At 37.5% G+C, this 19,763-nt stretch overlaps 1 protein-coding gene across 5 annotated transcripts in view; it reads left to right on the plus strand.

The window, feature by feature from the left end:
- Positions 1-19,763, plus strand: part of ANKRD28 (ankyrin repeat domain 28) — a 119,061-nt gene that overhangs the window by 31,442 nt on the left and 67,856 nt on the right. For 2 of the 5 annotated variants that reach the window (XM_032108689.1, XM_032108680.1), the window contains one exon: positions 13,859-13,942. In XM_032108689.1, the coding sequence (XP_031964580.1) occupies positions 13,859-13,942 (84 nt within the window). Of the gene's footprint in view, positions 1-11,159; positions 12,743-13,858; positions 13,943-19,763 lie in introns of those variants that run through there. The other 3 variants (XM_032108700.1, XR_004240084.1, XM_032108669.1) reach the window with 3 other exon arrangements.

The following is a 19,763-nucleotide window of genomic DNA, read 5'->3' on the forward strand; positions in this document are numbered from 1 at the left end:
TCAGTGGTATTCTCTCTTCATTGCTCTACATTATGAGCATGCTGGTTGCACGAGGTGTTTTTTGGGGAAGAAGACACTCCACAGCTTGGTATGTAAGACATAAACAAATAGAACTATTCCTAACCATATTACTGACTTCCTGTTACTAAATGTTGAAGTGTTCCTAACATACATATTTTTTATAGAAACCTGGTATTAGTTTTTATAATGCTTTTATAAAAGTTGCCTTTCCAAAAAGTGGTAGAAAACAATTGCATACAAGATGTCCTGTGGCCTCATTTTTGCCACAAAACTAGACCAAATACTTTCCCTTTTTATACCCACTTACTTACTGGATGGGGTTTGGTTATCTGTAGGTTCTAAGATACCTAATCCTAAAAGAGTTTTAGAGGCAAGGATGTATAGAAGTTAATTTTCTTAATATTTTGAATAAGTAATATGCAGCTCATGTGTATTGTGTATTTTGTATTGTGTTTTGATACAATCTTTCTGATTCTGTATGATAATATTCCTTTATAATGCAATTTGTTGGCTCTTAGGAATGCCAAAATTTACTTTACAAGTTCTCCTCTAGGTGTCGTCTTAATTGAATAAATCACTGATTGAAGCCAGTGTTAGGGAGATTTTGGAAGAAATGAAGCCCAAAATAATCCTGATTTAAAAAAAAAAAAAAAACAACACAAAAAAACCTCCCAAACTCACAAGTTTTAACTCATGTATGGATAATTGTTTAAAAGTTGTAACTACCTTGTTTTGCTTGTATTTAATACATAAATTGCTCATGTGTTGATTCTGGATACATAATGGGTTTTGTCTGCTTTTTTTGAAGTCCGACCCCTAAAATTCTCTAGTATTTTCTTTATAAAGCCATGTGCTTTATAAATACTGTTTGTACTGTAGGGACAGTTTGATTAACACAATATGTGAAATTTCTATGTTACAAAATGTTTTTTTTTTTTTTTAAGGAAATTTACTAGGAACAATTTTCATACTGAATCGTGGGAGGAGAAACTTGAATTCTTTGCATAACTATGGTTTTGTGTAATTGGAAAGAATTTAAGGAGTAATATACTTGGTTGTAATAGTGTCCAAGTTGGGTAAACTTGAGGTGTCATTAAAACTGTTTTGAGATATTTTAAGGAATACAAGGAATGGAGTAGTTCTGATACATGGTTGATGGATGTGGGTCTGCAAAGCCATCTTATCACTGTCTGTTGCAGTGAGCAGTTTGAACGCTCCCACTGCTCTGTGTCAGTGCAGGCCCATGGGGAGCTGGCTCACACCAATTCACCAGCAAAAAAAAAGTAAATAGGGGCAGATGGGTCATAAAAGTTGCCTGTGCTGGCTCAGGAAAGGGATGTGAATGTGCAAGGATCATGTGGGGAAGGGAGGAGTGAAGAGTCTGTCTGGTGACCAGCAGTTAAAATCAGTCATACGCTTTTTCAAATGTCACTTAAAAAAAAAAAAAAGGCAACCTACAAACAAACAGATTTCTAGGCTGGTAGAAATTTAATTAGCATTCTAAAGTAATGCTCTGTTACATTTTATAAAATTTCATTTGGTAATAGACTTTTTAAGCAAAGTGCTTTTTAATCTTCTAAATACAGAATTGAAAAATTGATAGGAAAAGTAACTAAGGACTGAAGGTTGTGTACATGCTCTTACTCTGCAGTGATGTGTAAGAGCCCTCCTGAGAGCTGTTTCCCTGGTGGGTATTGTGGGGAGGACTTCTTGCAAGGTTTGAAGCAGGCAGAGAAGATTCTTGTCTGCAGCTGTGTTTCTCCTTGCTCAGTTTAGGAAAAGTCACATCTATTTTGGCAGCTGCAGAAGTTTTAGATGAGCTCTCTCGTCGTGTAGTAGTGCCTGTATGTGTGTGTGTGAATATGTGGGTTTTATCCAGCTGTGTTTTCTAGAGTGTTTCCAGTTGCCAGAAAGGAGCTTTTTCTTGGACATGAGGGAGGTGTAAGGGGTTCCTGAAAACTTCTAGGAAGTTTAGCTTTTCCCGAGCAGCAAATCCTGATGCTTGAGGCGGCTATTGACACGCACTGTTTTAAAGATAATCAAAATAATTTGTGTACAGTGACGCTGATTGTTTACGTACGGAAGAGAGACAAAAAATGTGGTAACCATAGCAACTGGGATTTATTTTGCTCACTTACATATAGTATTTTGAGTTCCTGGTATGTATGGAAACCAAAATTTCACATGTGAGCAAGCCAGCTGAACTGTGGCTTCTATGGTCACAGTCTATTCATATCTACCCAAAACTGAATTTAAAGTATTACACTAGTAGGAATGTTATATGCATAAATATTTATTTAAAAGTTTGTTTCAACTCTCATAACTCTCCTGCAAGGGAGAACTGATTTCAAAATTCTTTAAAAGAAAACTTTCAAATCTTCTAAAGAAAATTAATGTATTTAAGACCTTTCCCTCCCAAACTCCATCCTGGGAAAAAAGCCCTCAACACTAAAGTGTGCCCCTCTTTTCGCCTCCTCTTTCCCTGAAATAACACTCATCCCTGGGTGGAACAGGGAGGGGGAGACTGGGTTGTAGGCATATTGTACCATCACATGACTAATGAGTAGGAAAATCTGAACAGAAACTTTTAAAGGCCACAGTTTTAATGTTTTCTTTTGGAGCTATGAAATATTTCAGCCTCTGACTCCCTCAACTTTCTACTAGGAGAGTTTTAGTAATGACAAAAATATAGAATAGGTGTTTTGAAGGAGTAGATTTTGTAGTCTTTTTCTTCTTGACAAAATCAGAGCTTTGTTTTGAATAGCAGAGATTGTATAGTCCTCTTAGAAAATTAATGCTGCTATCACACTGTCATTCTGAATAGTTTCCTCTAGATAATGCATTTTAGTTCTTTTACTTATCAGGCTGACTGAATAGCAGACATACATCTGAAGCTGAGTAAACTTTCCTTCCCTAAGATGGATAGATTTGGAAGTGTTCTCTTCCTGATGCCCTTCTAATACAGGTAAAGCAGCCTGTACTGTATAGTTGCTCCTACTTAGGGTTTTATCTTTGTTCCTCAGTCCAAGCTGTGTTATTTCACCTTATGGTCATTTAACCACTGGTAACCAGTGAGTGCTGTATAACACTTCTTTGGATGCATTGCTCTGCTCTGGTTCTTAGTTTTTCACAGGGTGTTCATTACTTCTCACTCTTAATTGGTTATATTCTTCTTTCTTCTGTGATTGGATTAGCATTTTGTTAGTATTTGCTGCTGAAATAACACAACTGTGAGTCCAAGCAAAACATGGACGAAGATAAAAGCCTGCTAATATTGCTGAAATGAGACAGATAACAGACTGTTTGCTGTACCAGCATTTCCAAGCTGATTTTTGCAAATAGAGCTAAAATCAAACTTAAATAAGCATAATTATCATTTGGAAGTCAGTGAGCTTTCTGACCTTGGCTAGCAGAGATAGATCCACTGAGCTTCTTGGGTTTTGTGCTTGGGGGGTGGGCAGTGAAAAAAAAAAAATCCCAACTCTTTCCTTTTTACTAATTCTGATAGCTGAATGGTTCTGTTGAAAGCGGGTCTGTCAGTCTTGTTTATTTTTTTGAATAGGCAACTGCTGTTTGTTACTTGAGAAAAGCAACTGGTTCTGGAAATGTTCTAAATTGATGTGAGTCATCAGTGAAGGATTTAAATAGTTGAATATGATGTTTGTTTCCTCCCTTCCATGGCTCAAAATTGTATGAATCATTTTTTTCAGTGTTTCCCAGATAATGGTCTGAGCGGAAGTGGTATGCCTTTCTGACTCAAGTTCCTAAATGCTGGTGGAGCACTCCCAACTACTGCTGGTTTTGGTCATTTGGGAATTCCATAGGAACTTCTGACAAATGTATGAAAGCAAACATTTTGTAACGATGGCAACTTACCCACGAGGATTGATGTGGTTGGTGACATAAAACTTTGAAACTCCTCTTCTGACTGGCATAACTGACTTGACTTTCCTGCCCAAAATGTGTTAAGTGCTATAGGATAAAAATTCAGTCATGAGAATCACTTTTCAAGTGTGTAGAATGTCTTGTAGAACACTAGAATTTGTGTTAGATTTTTATATAGCTGCCTGCTATTCTTATCTGCTAAAATGGAGGTGTTTTTAAAGAACCCATATCTCCTCTGTAGTTTCATATGCTCTTAGCCAATTTCATGTTTCCTTGTTCTTTCTACATAACTTGGAGCATCAAAAATGAATGCATACTCCAGTGTTAACTGAAATGGTGCTGAAAAAATTTAGTTAGCTAATGAATTTTACAGGGGAAAGAGAAGGGGAAAAGGAAAAGAATGGGCACATCTGTGTTAAAGAACAGTATTAGGAGGACAACCTTGATGTGACCTGGAAAGGACTAACTGATTTGTCTGACATCCCAAGCTCATCAAACATGCTGCAATGACGGCTTTAATATGTCATCAGTATAGTGGAGATTGGGATTGAATCAGAGTGGTCACTCACTGTAGGCAGCAGAGCAACTCTCATTTCTAGAAATCTACCTGACTGCCATTTTCTTTTTCAGAAGCTCAGCAGCATGGCAGTCCAGCAGAGTTTTAATGAGGAAATGATAAACTTTTTGCCAGATTTCTTGGCTCCTGTAGGAACCTTCTTATTTTCAGTCACAACACCAGCACTGTCCAGTGCTGAATCTGCATTTTTCTTTGTGCTGCCTTTTCTTTACGGGGGTTTCCAGCCTTCCAGCTAAAGAACCAAGGTTAGAAAAAGCAAAGTAAGGATGAAGGTTACTGGTTTATAGCCCATCCAGCTAAATGAGCTTCTGTGGGGAAGGTGACTGGTCCTACAGACCAAATGTAATGCGTTCCTAATCATCTGTTGGAGAAACAGCAGTTTGTTCAAAAACAAACCAGAAAAGCATACAAATCCAGGGAAGTTGGGACTTGTTCTTTTCCCATGTAGCAATGAAAGATCACACTCAGGTCTTTTTTTGAGTAAGCAGCTGCCAGGTGAGAATTGCTTCTTTTCCTTGGGATATGAACATAGAGGATTGGTTTCAGTGCATCAGAGAATGTCATACATTAGAAAATCCCAAGGAGTTTTTGGTATTCAAGAATGCAGTCTCTGAGAGGCTTGTGGTGCTCCTGTGTGTTATAGAGTCTGTCCTTGAATCCCAGACCATACACTATTCACAAACTCCTTAATTCCTACTGAAGAGGGAAGAGCAAACCTATTGTATGGTGAAAAATAAGGCAATGTTATGTTGACCTTCTGCGATGTAGGCTAGTTTTTTTGTAATGAATAATAAGTTTGATTCTTTTTTTCTCTGCGGGAACACTATTGCAGGAAGAAATTTTCAAAGAGGAAATATGTAAAATCAGCAGTTCCTCTGTTCATCTTGAGCGTGACTGTAGATCAGTAGAAAAGTAGATCAAAGGAGATGTACTAATTCTTCTCAGTGTATGCGTGTGCCCACAGGCCCAAAGGGAATTCTCTTAGTTGTTTTACCAGTTGCCCTGATATAAATCAGTAGGATCGTATTTTAGTTAATTTATAGGAGTGAGTACACTATTGGTATAAACACTTTCAAAGCAAGGTGATAGATGATATAAAACTATGATTAGGAATTCTGCAGTCATTCTTTTGCTCCAGCCAAGCTACCTGTTTCTTCTCCTTGGGAAAATGTGTAGCATTGTTTCCTGAAGCATCAGGCTGTCAGTGCCAGCTGTGACAGTGGGTTGGTCTTCCAGTGTGTCTGGGTTGCTATTTTTCCCCTGCTCTTGTTGATGTTGCTGTCCAGCCTCACCTCCCAGCAACTGGCTGGGTGTGCTGGGAGAGGATGGTTGACATGTGAAAGAGCAAACAGGGACTGCTGAGACTGAGCCTTTGATTTTTGTTTTGTTTTCGTCAACTCTGCTTTTAGGGCTGGTGTGCACAGCTGAAATTGCTGCCCTCAGTAATTATTCCTGGAAGAACACTGTGGTTATTATTACAACTGCTGCCATTTTCAGTGCCAAAAACCAAAATTGGCTGTGGACATGATCTGAGCTGGAAGGAGCTAAGGAGGCCAGAAGAATTGCTCCTATCAGTGTCTTTTCTGCCTTTCCTCTGCCGACAGGTGGAAATACTTTTAACAAACCTGTGGGCCTTGCTTTTTGTGTTATGAAAACATTTTTAAAAGCTGTCATGCTTGCAGAAGCCTTAAGTGTACAGCTAATAATTTTGTGTTGTGTGGGTTTAACAAATGCTGAAGTGTTTTGCCTTCTTTTCTCTTTGACTAAACTGATATTTTAAGATAATATCAACTCCATTTTCCAACAGAAGTCATCTTCTCTCAGATACCTTCTCCCAAAAAGAAAAATTGCTTAAGAAACAACCTGTCTTCTGTCCCAAATCCACACCACCGTACCTAAAGTAGTTTGTCAACATCTTTCTTTGTCTTCATGGATGCAAACTTACCTTAGCTATTCATAACAATATATGTGGACAGGTGCATCTTTTTGTGGTCTCTCTTCCCTGAAACAGGAGTTGTTTTGACTTCTAGTCAATTTTACAGGACTGACAATACACCATCAGACTTGTATGGTTGTTATTTAGAAAAGCTGTTGGGTGTAATAGCTGCCTTCTGTTTCTCGAAAGACAGAGAGGTGGCTGCTGTTGGGTGCAGCTGATAAATCTGAGCACACACTTTTTCTACAAAGTACCTTGAGACTGTGAAATCAGACAGACTGGAGGACTTCTTTTATGTACTGTTTGTTAATGTAAGAATGAATTGTTGATTTTGATTACAGGGTTGGACATTGAAAATGCACAAGATACCTCCTCCTGCCAGTGAATTTAAATCTGGGCTGAAAGGGAAGTGCGCTGGGGGATATCCTAGCTAGGAAACAGTGTTGGATGATGCAGGACCCTAATATTTTTACTTTCTTTTAAGAGAAATAGGATTTGCATTTGCTTTTCTGGTTTTTGGCCTGTGCACAGTTTGATTGCTAGACTCTGTATTTTGGACATCAGAGATAATTTTTTAAGGTATTTATTTATCTTGTACTAGATGGTCCTTCAGCCAAGAGTTTGTCTGCAGGTGTATTGTTCAAACATACAAAATAGAAGTCAAATAAAAAATTGCTTAGTGGACTTTTAACATTTTAAGGTGTTTTATTGCTCTTTCATCTGATGATATTTCTAAAATATTTTTTAAATGTTACAGTTTGTTTAAGTATACAACTGAAGTTTATGTCTGAATCACAGACATTTTTTATTATTAATTTTTCTTACTCTCTTCCAATTGAGAAAAGTTAGAATGAATGCTGGGTTATTTTTCTTCTTTGTATTTGTGTCTCAGTTTTTGCTGAAATGGCTATTCAGATACTGGATTTTATTAATTCCAAAGTCTTCAAAGATAATATGTGACTGCATGAAATACTTCTCTAGATTAACAGAAGCTATGTAATTGCATGAGAAAAAGTAGGAGTTGCCGAAGGTATCCTGAGGTGCAAGCAGAGCTATTTTGCTTGTCCTTAGAAGCAGAAATGTGGAGTCCGGGGGTTAAAACTATTCTGCAAATGCAGATGCTCTGGAATAAAATCTGGGAAGAAAGGTAATAATTCCTTGCTTTAGACTGTTGTCTTTCGTGACTCCACCTCATTCCCGCAGGAGCAGGGAGGAAATAGCAGAGGAGTTCAGATGAGTGACTCATGAGAAGTATTCTAGAAGTATTGTAACTTATATTCATGGTGATGTTGAACACTCATCTGTCTATATGCAATAAAACCAGCTTATACTGGGGCATGCCTCTTTACTTAGAGCTGTACCTATTATAAGCAATCTTTGTCTTGTGAAGAAATACAGAGATTAGGTATTTGCCTGGCAGAGTTGATATATGACTTACTTGGTTCTAAATTTTTTCTTTTTTACTGGAACCTGACAGAAGAATTTTCTTCCTTTCCTAGATCCTTTTAATCATACAAAATACTACATGAAACCAGTGGATTAACCTCAGCCCAGAAAAGACTTGGTAAATGCCAACTGGCAAGGGAGAAATCTTTATTTGGTCAGCTTTGATACTGAATGTCCTTCAGTGAGGTTTTTGGTGTCATCAGCAGTGCTGCTACAGTCTTCTGCTCATTTGTTCCTAGAGAGGAGGGCAGATCTATAGAAAAGGTTGCTATTTTTAGCTGATTCAGAGTTCCTGTTTTTTCTGTCTGGTGTAGATGGCTGACATCTGTGTTATAACCTGCAGTTGCATTCTTGTAATATAGTCTCTTTATATGCACCCAAGAAGGACTCATGAAACTTGATTTACTTAAAGACAAGTGTAGTTTGAAAATTACAACACTTTTTTTTTTTTTTGCTTACAGCTATCATGTGAACACAAAAGCTTTTATTTTTGCAAAAATACATATCATCATTGCACTCCTTAGAATTTGAGAGTTAAGTGTGGAGATCTTACTTTGCTAAGAGATCTTGTGGAGGCTATCAGATCACCACTCAAGCCCCTGTAGACATGGCATTCTTCCTTTAAGTTAGGCCATTTTTGAGTCTTCTTCCTACTGCTCATTTCATAAGCTTTTTTATTGGAAATAGATGACATTTGGAGAAAATGGATGGTGATGACCTGCTGTTCTCAGTTATTTTGAGTTTTATTAATACAAACTGTTTGAGATGCAATGTTCTTTATACCTTCACGAAGTTCTATTATGATTCCTAAATTAGTTTGAGGAACAGAAGCTTAAATTAATCATCGTGAATTTACTCTGGTTTCATTCTCTGTTACTATTAACTCTTCTCCTACACAGAAAGTTGTTAGTCTATATAAGCTGCTGAAAAATTGAAACCTTAGTTTGGTTTCTCACAGTAGCATTCTGAACAGCTTTTGAATTTTAGAACACCTGTTAGGTAGCATTAGAAACTGCATTTTGCACACCAGAAGATACTTTGGATGGTTTTTTGAAGTTGAAAGAAGAGGTGATTGGAGATGGTGTTTGCACTGAGGTGAAAGCACAGCTTTTGGTTGAAGGGGATGGGAGGGGGAAATGCTAGTTCATTGTGAGCAAAATTTGAATATCTAGAACTGGGTTTTCCTTTGATTATGGAAGCAATTGTGCACACACAGCCCTATCGTGAATAGGGTGTTTTTGCTTACTTAAATGGTTTAGATTGCTATCAAAATCAATATAATATTGACTCAGTTGTGTTGGTTCTCTTTCTTATGCAAACTGTGACACACTGGCTTACTCTCTGTAGTAATGTCACAATTCAAAAATGTGCAATGTTAAGCGAGATGTAATATGTTAACTTGCTTTTGGAAATAGTTTATATTAATTGTATTCTAATTATATCTAAGATCACTAGAATAATTATCAGAGTAAATTTAAATGTTCTGAATTTTCACAGTTAACTGAGTGTGAAGACATGTACTTTTTTAAGGTAACTTGAATTTCTAGCTGGCTTTGGAGCATTAATTGCAAAGGTAAAAAATGGACCACGTTCAGATAATTTGAAGTAAGCTAGGCATTATCTCTATCTAGCAATGTGTCCAGTTGGTAATTCCAAAGAAAGCATATGGAACCCTTAGCATTTGCTTACTGTATAAATGTACTGACTCTTGAGAAGTGTTCATTTACACTGAACATATGGGCTTAGCTGGAAAACCATTATCTAGCAAGTGTGTGTGTATCAATATGAAACTTGAGTATGCATTTTGTCAGTATTTTGCTTTTACACATAAAATCTGATTTTTAATTTTTTAAAAAATATGTGTTTAGTTATGCAAATAAGCTACAGTGTCTGTTCCTTAGGGCATTTTTCACAAATAGAAAGCAAGCTATTTTCTATGTTGTGGTTGTGTTCCATAGCAGACAGTAGGGTGTTGCAGTAGCTGAGCTTTGAGGATGTCCATGGTTTATTAGAACTAGTTCTGCTGTGGCCAAGAAGAACACGAGTTGTCATATGTACTTGTGTGAATCTGTGTTATTGCTTTTTAATAAATGGCTGAAATGCTAGAAGAAAGCTCTGTGGTGTAAAAATAATTGCTTTTTTGTAATTAAGACCAAAAGTATGACATTTCAAAACAACTCGACTCTGTGTAATGAACAGAATATATTTATGAAGGTATCTGTTAACCTTGAGAAACTTTAATCTGAAAATTCCTGATAAATCAGCATCTGGTGCTATATTCTGCCAGGCCAGGACTCCTGAGGTCAGGGAGCCCTTGGCCAAGGTACTCTTTTGCACTTAGAAAACTTTTGCCTGCATGAAGTGTCAGGGGGAAAGGGAGGTGTTTAAGCAATTTACTATGTTGCAATGAAGCTACTGTAGACATTTTTGCTAAAGAATTCATGTGAGCTTTTCCTGCCTGTGGCCCCCAAAGGTGGGAATTCAATATGTCTATTTATATGCAAACCATTTACACACTATTTAAACCTGTCTTTCTCTCTGCCCGGGTTCCTATGTGAAACCTGAGTGCAAATACTTTATTGAAGAGCTATAAACTTGCTCACCATTGACCAATTCTGCTCTTAACAGCCACTGAAGGGCATCCGAATTGCCTTCGTGCTGCACAGCAGGAGCAAAAACCCCTCCCTCTGTTCCTGTAACACTGAAGCTTATCCAGCAACTTTTGACAGAAGCCATTTACATAATACACCCACGAGCCAGCACCATTTAGGCAGATTCAAGCTGAAGTATTTATTCAGCAAGTTTTAGGGCTTCATATTATACTTTATTATTATGGTATATTTTAATAATACTATATTTAAATTATACTTGATGTAATTTTTTTCGAGCTGAGGTTATGTTTGTTTGTACCAATTGCAAAAAGCCAATGGGTTTGGTTTAATAGCTGGTTTTTTAATAGTCAGCCTATTGCTTTAAGATTTTACTTTTCATTTAATTTTCAGAGGATTTTTGTGGGGCATTTGTTGTCTTCAATGAGTTAAGTGTTTTGCTACTCTGACCAGTGCCATATGAAAGCAGTTAGAGTGCTGGAATTGTTTACTGCCGAAAGTGTGGTTAGTCAGCAGAACCAGTACACCACATTTCTTTGCGGCTTTTAGTGGAAAATATTAAATAGGCGTTCTTTCTTCAGTTATAGAATTTTTACGTTTTCAGCTGCGTTAGTCACTGAACTAGCGCAGACTGCAAAGACTGCCCCCAAAAAAAGAAAAAGGCGGGTTTTTTTTGGTGCCAGAGGAAGTTACCCTGGGAGCGGTGGCTGGGTGCTCTGGTAAGTGTGACATGTGAGCATTACTAGGCATTTCACCCTGCCAGGCTGCAGTCGCTGCTCGCCAGGCTGCTGCTCAGGGGGAGCGCTGCCGTGGCAGTGGTTTGTGCGCCGCTCCTGCCGACTCGGACAGCCAAGCTGGTTTTTGAGCTTTACAAGGCTATCTGCTGATTGTATAATTTAATTTGTCAAGAAAAAAACCTGATAAGCAGAAGCTCTAACTGAAGAGGAGAATCAGGTTGGCGCAGTGACAGATGTTCGGATAAAGAAGTTGGCTCAGAGAAGATGTACAGAGTCTGATTTTTTTTTCCTTTTTTTTCCTCCCCCTCAATCTGAATGAAGACTATCATGGGAACTGCATTCACATGGTGATCAAAAGAAACACTTCGAGTGATGAACTGCTTTTGCAGAAGTCGTCTAAGGCAGTAATTTGAGCTTTTGTGTGCAGTAGCTAGCTTGTTTTTCTGAAGCATTCCTCCTCAACAGTATTTCTGCTTTACGTGCATTCCCTGATGGAGAAGCCACAGCTACTGCCTGGTGAAGGAAAAATGAACGCTCCGCATTGCTCGTGTCCCTGACAGAGTAACACCGTCTGCGCTGCTGTCGTTTGGGGAGGCTGGATTCAGCCGGCAATATTATTCAAGGAGTTCATTGTCCCTGTGGTCTGACTCATCGCATGTAAATGTGCTGCAGCCGTGCTGCACGTTGCAGCTATTTTCTTGCATGGGAAAGAATTATTTTCCTCTGAACAGGTCCTGAATAACTGCTGGAACCGAGATGTGTTTTTCTCTCTGGACTGCTTTTGACATTGAGAAAGGAAGCTGTAGAATGGCAGGATGATCAGGAGGCGCGTTTATTTTCAGTCACCAGAAAGCCTGTGAGGGTTGATTTAAACTGACCTTGCAGGAGTGGGAATAGCTGCGGCCGTCTCTCTCGGGGCAATTGTTCCTTGTTCCGTCCTCTGCAGGACGGAGTCGTGTCTTCTGCAACAATGATTTCACTGTGGGGGTAGGAGGACGCTGTGGAAGTTGTGACATTAACAAAGACAAACTTGCTCGTGAAAGGACAGCTGTGTGCGACAGTGAGTGCTGTTCGAATGGAATTGGATCTTGGGGTATTTCTATCAACTGTTCCACAGTTTTATTATTTCGGTTTCGATGCTTAGGGAGTTTTTACTTTATAAAGAACAACTTTTTTTCAGGAGTGTCTTGAACATCTTTTGGTGTTTAAGTGTGAAAAATGAAATGTGAGGGGGGATTGGAATGTCCCTTTCTAGATGCTAACACACCAGCAGTAGCACTCACAAGTTTGTGAGGGCATGTGGAACAGGTGAAAGTATTTCCTCTATGGTCCCTGTTGCGATACCTGCAGTCTGCTTCCAAAAATACCGTTGCTGGCGTTTTTTTGTTTGCTTTTGCTTCCACAAACGAATCGAATGAGTCGAGTCTGTATTGTTGTTTTGGAGGAGGAGGAAGATGATTCTCCCACGTTTATTTCCAGTTTGCCTCAGGAAAATGTATCTGTACATCCATCGCCCTCTGGAAATGTGCTGGTAAGGCATGTTATTTGTTGGCATATTTCCTGCTTATAATGCTGTCTGAAATACCATTAGCTATATTCCTAAGATTAGGGTGAACATGTACAATGTTGAAACAAGACAAGGTGATAAAATCTGCGTGTAATAAAGATGGAAAAAGCTGAAACTTAGTGGTAGAATTTATGCTTGCAAGGGTCCATTCTTTTTCATGTAACCTTATTTATGGTGCAGCAAGAACAAGTCTTGGTTCTTGTGTAATAGGAGTGGGGTTTTAGAAGGCTTAGGGAAATGTGTTTGAAGTAAATGGGTTTTCCCTGCTCCACTTCTCACTCTTCAATGGTACATTTATGCAGTGCCACTTTAGAAGCTGATGTGATCATTGTATTATAATAATATGCTGTGTTTATTTTGAGAACTGATAGAGTATATAGTTATATCAAACGAGCAATTCTAAGCTAAAATAAAAATTAACATAAGTCACAATCTTGGTATAACTGTTGGATTCAAGCTAGCACTTTCAGGAAATGATCAACACTGGGGACTGTGCTTTTATTGCTTTAAATTATTTTATTTTGTCAAGTGACTGACTTAATCTTGCTACCGTACCTCAGCAGCTTTTCTTACTTACTAAGAAATCCTGCTATATTTAGTAATAGATGTGTGTGAGTGTGAATTTGTTACCATACTTATCTGATGCACTTTGCTTTCCCACTCTGTCTAAACAGGTGAAAGACTTCCAGTAACTTGAGTCACTTGCTAATGTAAAAAGGGATTGTTTGCTTATACGGTATAGAATTTGCAGCATGTAATGACAGCCCTAATTTTATTATAAGGCGTTCTCTTTTCAGCTGTTATAAGCTTGTCTTAAGCTTGTCTTCTCAGCTCCTTTTTTTTTTTTTCTTTCATAGATATATATTTCATTGACTTAGAGGATGTCTGTGTGTTTGAGGTTTTTAAAACCTGCAATTTCTTTGATCCTAAATACTGGTGCTGGTTTCTTTGTTTTACTGCCTGGAATGGGGTTTTTTTGTCATTACCTTGTGTTTCTGTTATGTATCAAAAAAACTGTATGTGTATCACTAAAACTTAATATGGGGTTTTATTTTAAGATGTGTTTTTCTTTCATTTCAGCCGCCATTGGTTCAAGCTATATTTAATGGAGATCCTGATGAAGTTCGAGCACTAATATTTAAGAAAGAAGATGTTAATTTTCAGGTAAAATCAAATATCATTGGCTTTGAATGCATTTTAATTTTTAATGTATTTTAATTTTATTTGTTATATCTTTCTGCTGTACTAATCTCTTTAAAACTTTGCTAATTCTTGAGCTGTACATTTTATATACTAGGCCAAGTAAAGCCTATACATACACTTAATACTGGGAATCACGTGTATAGCTTTGCAGATTTGTGTGAATAGTAAAGACCTAATTTTATATTCCTTGTAACTGTTAGTTCTGCAGTGCTTGGGTAACTGCAAAGTTTCTTTATACAGTTACATCAGACTAATTTACAGAAAGCTAGACTGGTTGAGTGTGATGCTATGTAGACTTGAATTCTTTTTAAATTGAATATAGCATATAGTATACATTAGACAGTTATAAGAACATAGTCTGGGGTTTCAGTAGGTACATTTAACAGTGGATTTTAAAAAGGGAAGCCTAATTATTATATTAGTAAGAATGAGGAATTGGGTTTATATTTTTGTGGTGCTTCACACTCAGGCACTGCAGACATAAAAATTATACTGAAATGATACTAAGTTTGTTCCACTGTGTGAAATTCAAGATTTGAACAGCATGCAATTACTGTATTTCTGTTAAAATTCTAATATGCGTGTTTGACACTATGAAAGATAATACAGCATAAACGCTTTACATGGATTAGAAATTGCTTTGATTATTACAGCAGACTGACACAAATCATTTAGGGCTTATGCTACAGGAATATACATATATAGCTGTTTCTCCTCCAAATCATCAGAACAAGAGTGATGCTAAAAGGCAAAGGCTAAGATCTAGTTGCTACCTAGGGGCCCATTTAAGACCATGGTAAGTGTTTACACTTTCTTCTGGGGAGATGTAGGCCAAAGGCAAATATTTAGTTTGGTATGTCTCTTTTGACATTTAAAAGCATGCTTCAGAATTTACAGCGGAGAAATGTCAGCTGAAAAGTCCCAGTATAAGGAAGCTGTCCTATTGTCTTGAAGGGCTTGAGAAGGACCCTATATAAACAAACTTTCTGTCAAATCTGAAGCTTTGTTTGATAAGGTTGGACTTTTTTTCCTCTTTCAGGAGTTTTGTGTGTCCTTAAGAAAGATTGTATGATTAATTTTACCAAAAGACTTAATATTCTGTTTAGTTATGAGAGCATTAGTTTTGTATCCTTCCAGTGTCTGCATCTATATGCTCTGGTCGCATTGCCATTTTTATTTTTAAAAGATGATTAGTTTGTATTGTTACTTTGTGTTCATTCATGTGTTAAAGTCAGGTTTAGCATTCATAGCTATAGGACCTTGTAAACAAAGTTAGGTTTACTCTCTGCCTTTTTTTATCATCTATTACCAAAGCCTCTGCTATATTTCGGTATGTATGTGGGAGTGGTTTGGAATTGGGTTTTGTTCTTTCTCAAGTTTTGTCAAACACTTGCAAATAAATAGGAAGACAGGAAGTCAACTGATGTGCTTAAATAGGAAAGCTTGTAATTACTTGCTGTCTTTGAAGAGAATTACTTCAGATTGCCAGCTACTTATCTTGTAGGTAGAATAGTCAAAATGTGGAGGTTTTTACATTTTATGTTTTGGTGGGGTTTTTTTGTTGGTTTTTTTGTTGGTTTTTTTTTTAATTCCTTTCTGTGGATACATCTCTCTTTAATAGAACATGTGTGCATCTTAGCCTAGTAACACCCAAGGTGTGGATAGAGTCCATGCAGGACAAATATGCCATTTTTTCACAACCACCTTCTTCACTGTTGGGAGATGCTTATCACTCATGACCACTGTTTCTTATCATGGCAATCCTAGTCCTACTAGAGTATCAAATATTAGATTTACATTTATCCTTTAAATGCTGTTTGTTGGGGCTAAATGAGCATGTAAATTCTCCCATTGTCTGGTAGAAATGAAGTAGACTGCCTAATATATTTTACTGTGTGTCTGTGAGCATTTTGTTCTTTTCCTTGGTTTTTTTTGTTGAAGATGTCCTTGGCTGGAGGTAACATATCTCTACATAAGTCTAGATCTAGACTTGTTCCCTGAGTTACATGTTACAAGTTGGTGTGGACAGAAGGAGGGGAAAAGTGAAGAAAATGAAGTAGTTATTTATATTCCTAAAAAAAGAGAAGGATTGGGATAAACTGTTTTGACCCTTGTGGTTTGTATTAGACCAGTATATACACTGGATTTTTTTCCACTTCGCTATCCAAGTGTTTCAGTACAGTTACTTGAATTCCAGAGTCATTCCCTCCAATGCCTCGGCAGAGTCATTTCCCCCTTTGAAGAGCAACTAATTATTTTGCAGTTTGTATTCGAATAGTTGAGATTCCTTCCATCCTCCCTTCCCCTGTGCATGGGCTGGACTCTGTAACTGGAGACCCAGCAGCGTTCTGTGAATCAATTTTGCCCAAAAGTGAACTGAAGATAGAGCTGTTGTACATCTTCTTTGTGACATTGGCATTCATCTAGGAAAGTTTTTATGATGAAATGGGGGTATTTTTTCTTTCTGTTTCATCCAGCTTCATTTACCTCCTTACTTTTACGATATGTTATCTCTGACATTAATCACAATTGGCTTAATACTCTTTATAAAGCTAAGTGAGTTGAATCTGTATTTGGCTTTCCAAAGCTAGGCTGTGGAAACTGATGTTATGGTAATACCTAAATATTGCTTTGAGTTTGGCCTGTATTAGGGCATTATTCCTAAAACAGATGATGTCTTCTGCCATAGTGTAATACTTAGAGACATTCTGAAATAGGTAGTCTTTCAGAACATGAGTTGCTGTGTGTGACTGTAAGATAATGTACAAATAATAAATGGGCTTTTTTCAGAAAGAAGATTGTTCTCTGTTCATGCCATACCAGCCTCGAGTCACAGGCTCAGTTTAGATTTAGAAAGTATGTATTGTATTCTGTTTGCTGTTGTAATCTTTTGTGAAGAAAGAGCAAATTGAGTGTATCCCTAGCTGCTTAAACTGGGGTTCAAAAAGGCTTACCCTCTCTGCAAGCTGGAAATGTGCAGCTCTTTATAGACAAAACTGATTTTTAGGAACTTTGTTCAAATAAATTGTTTGGAAGGTGAACTTTTCTGAGGCTCCAGTTAATGGAAAAAAACAAAACAAAGGGGAAAAGGGTTCTGCAGGGTTCCATTTCCCTCCCATTTCCCAAGAAAGCTTGAGTAACTGTAGCTGCTTGTTTTCATGAATCAGGCTTAAATCACACGCATCACATATGTCAAACAGTATAGAGTTTCTGTTACAAGCATGGTTTTTGCTATCCTCTATGTGTTTGTTCAAAAATTATTACTATTTCTTGGTACCATCCTGAGCTTTTGAGACTTGACAGAAAGGAAAATCTTGCATGATAATGGACACATTTAATATCTATTAGTTGATGGAGGTCCTCAACATTTCCTGCTCTTGCTGATTAGATTAGTGGGGCTGGTTTGAATTCTGCATATTTTTCAGCAATTAGTTTTAGCTAACTGAATGATTTCAGCATTGCATTTTATAAGTGAGTATTGGTTTGGGCTTTTTTTTTTTTTAAGATTTTGAGACCTGTTACTGTTGTAAATTCTGCCATTTCTGTTTGTAATCAGAACTCATATGATGTATGTTCAGTTTAAAAGATCATGAAAATGGAATATATCATCTCAGCTATTAGTTAAGAATGGAATTCTCTCAAGGGAATACAGCTCACTGTCAAAAGTGATTTAAAGGTTGCAAATCTGACTACTGAAGTGATTGTTCAAATTCAGAACAATTTTTCATCCTCCTAGACCTATTGGGGTAGTATTTCTTGCCATGAAAATTGATACTTCAGGTAACCCAATATTTTTTATAACTCCATTGCACTTGATCTTAGCCGAGGGGACAAACATCTGATCCTCTCTGGAACTGGTGTCAGTGTGCCCCTTGCTCTTCTCATACTAAAGCCAAACAGACTCTTTTTTTGGAGGATTCCCAAGACTACACTGATCTCTCACAATGCTCAAAAATGCTCACTGTTCCTGTTTAAAGTAGTAATATTGACATATGTGACAAGGGACTTAAACATGAAATACCTGGATCTTACTGTATATTGTGCTTTGTGAGATTGAAATAGATTTAAACTATGAAATGTTCTAAAGCTGCTTTGTGTGTGAGTTGGTGTTTTTTTTCCCAACATGAAATGTAATAATGGGAAGTGAAATTCCTCATACTGTACCATTACAGCCATTGGTACCCTGTAACAATCAGGGTTCTCTGTATGATTTCTATTTTGAATTATTGGCCATCCAGCACGGCTCTTAATTTAATGTCTTTTTTGTATGGTAAGTAACCACAATGTAAAAATTCACCTGTGCTGCTATTTTGGGAAGAAGGGAAAAACAAAACAAAACCATAGAACCAAATAATCTTTCGTCTGCCCTCCCTAACCCACAGCTGTATTAGATACCAAAGAAGTGTTGCCCATAAATTCCAAGTTTTGTTGGTGGAACTGACAAGGGGTATGATCCTGTAGCACCAAAGTGCTGATACAAACAGGATAGCTAAGGTTGTGTCTGACTGGTATTTTGAGCAGTAGAGTTCCAGTAGCGATGTGGACTCCATTCCCAGTCCTGCCAGATGTGGGTTTGCGTAACTTCTTTGTGGTTTTTTGCGTAGCAGGGGAATGCTGCTGGATGTTGCTCTAGGGTAAGACAGAACATTAGTTTATCTTACTCTGCAGGTCACTATATACTGAAAGAGGAAGAAAATTGCCTTGTTAGTCTAGTGACAAGCCTAGGACTCCTTATACAGCATCGGGTCTGGGTACCAGGAGAATTAGATTATTGAGGGTCTCAAAGATATTAGTAATTTAAGAATGAATAATGAATATTTAAGTACAGTTCAAAAACCAAGAAAGATCCTTTGAGATGATGGTATTGGTCAAAAAAGTACTAAAAGAGGTTAAATAGAAAAAACAGGTAATGTATGTATGGTCACCTGGCTTTCATCATTATACTTTACCTTGTTGTTTGAATTGCTGGAGTAACAGGTGTTTTTCTGCATATTTGTGCAGTGTGGAGCAGGAAAACCTGAATTACTTGGCTGCAGTATGGAACATTCTACAAGATTTAGTAAAGTTTGATGTTCTGATCATACAAATGAATCCTGTGCCTATATGTTGTTCTGTGGGAAATTGTAATTGCTCTCTAATTCAGCAATTACATTGAAATATTTCTCTGTGTAAAGAACATTACATAAGTAAATACGGACTTCCTTGAAAACAAATGAACAAGAAGCCATAATTTTAATGAGGTAAAAATAGTCGTTAGGTATTTTCTTACCTTTGTGTTCACTATCTTTCTGTAGCCAATTATTTTTCTGATTACTAATGTAGGTTTTCTTGTTTGTTTTCTATAAAAAATACACATGCATACTACAAATGTAAATTTACCGCAGCTTGACTTATCTGTACTTCTAGAAGCTTTTCTGCGTTGATATTCGTAAAGTGTTTGAGCTATGCCTTTTGTTATCAGTGCCTTTGTAACTTGGAGTCACTGTTAGTGTAAGAATTTGCTGGTTGGGACAACTGGAAGAAGTTCTCAAAGCAAGTGGGATGCTTTTAAACAGTGGTGGTTGATGTGTAGTGCCATGTTCTTGTGCTTTTGATGAGGGCAAGACTCAGAGAGGCTGTTTTTAACAGGGAGTGGAAATAGTTTTGAGAACAGGGGAGAGGACTTTGACAGTTTTGCAGAGATTTGCATGGGCAAGATGAAAGCAGTGGGAAGACAGGCATGTCCAAATAGTGCTCCTTTCCGCTTCAGGAATGCTGTGACTACTGATCAGGAAAAGGGGTT

The sequence above is a fragment of the Corvus moneduloides genome, chromosome 1 (genome assembly GCF_009650955.1).
Source record: "Corvus moneduloides isolate bCorMon1 chromosome 1, bCorMon1.pri, whole genome shotgun sequence".
Classification (NCBI taxonomy): Eukaryota; Metazoa; Chordata; class Aves; order Passeriformes; family Corvidae; genus Corvus; species Corvus moneduloides.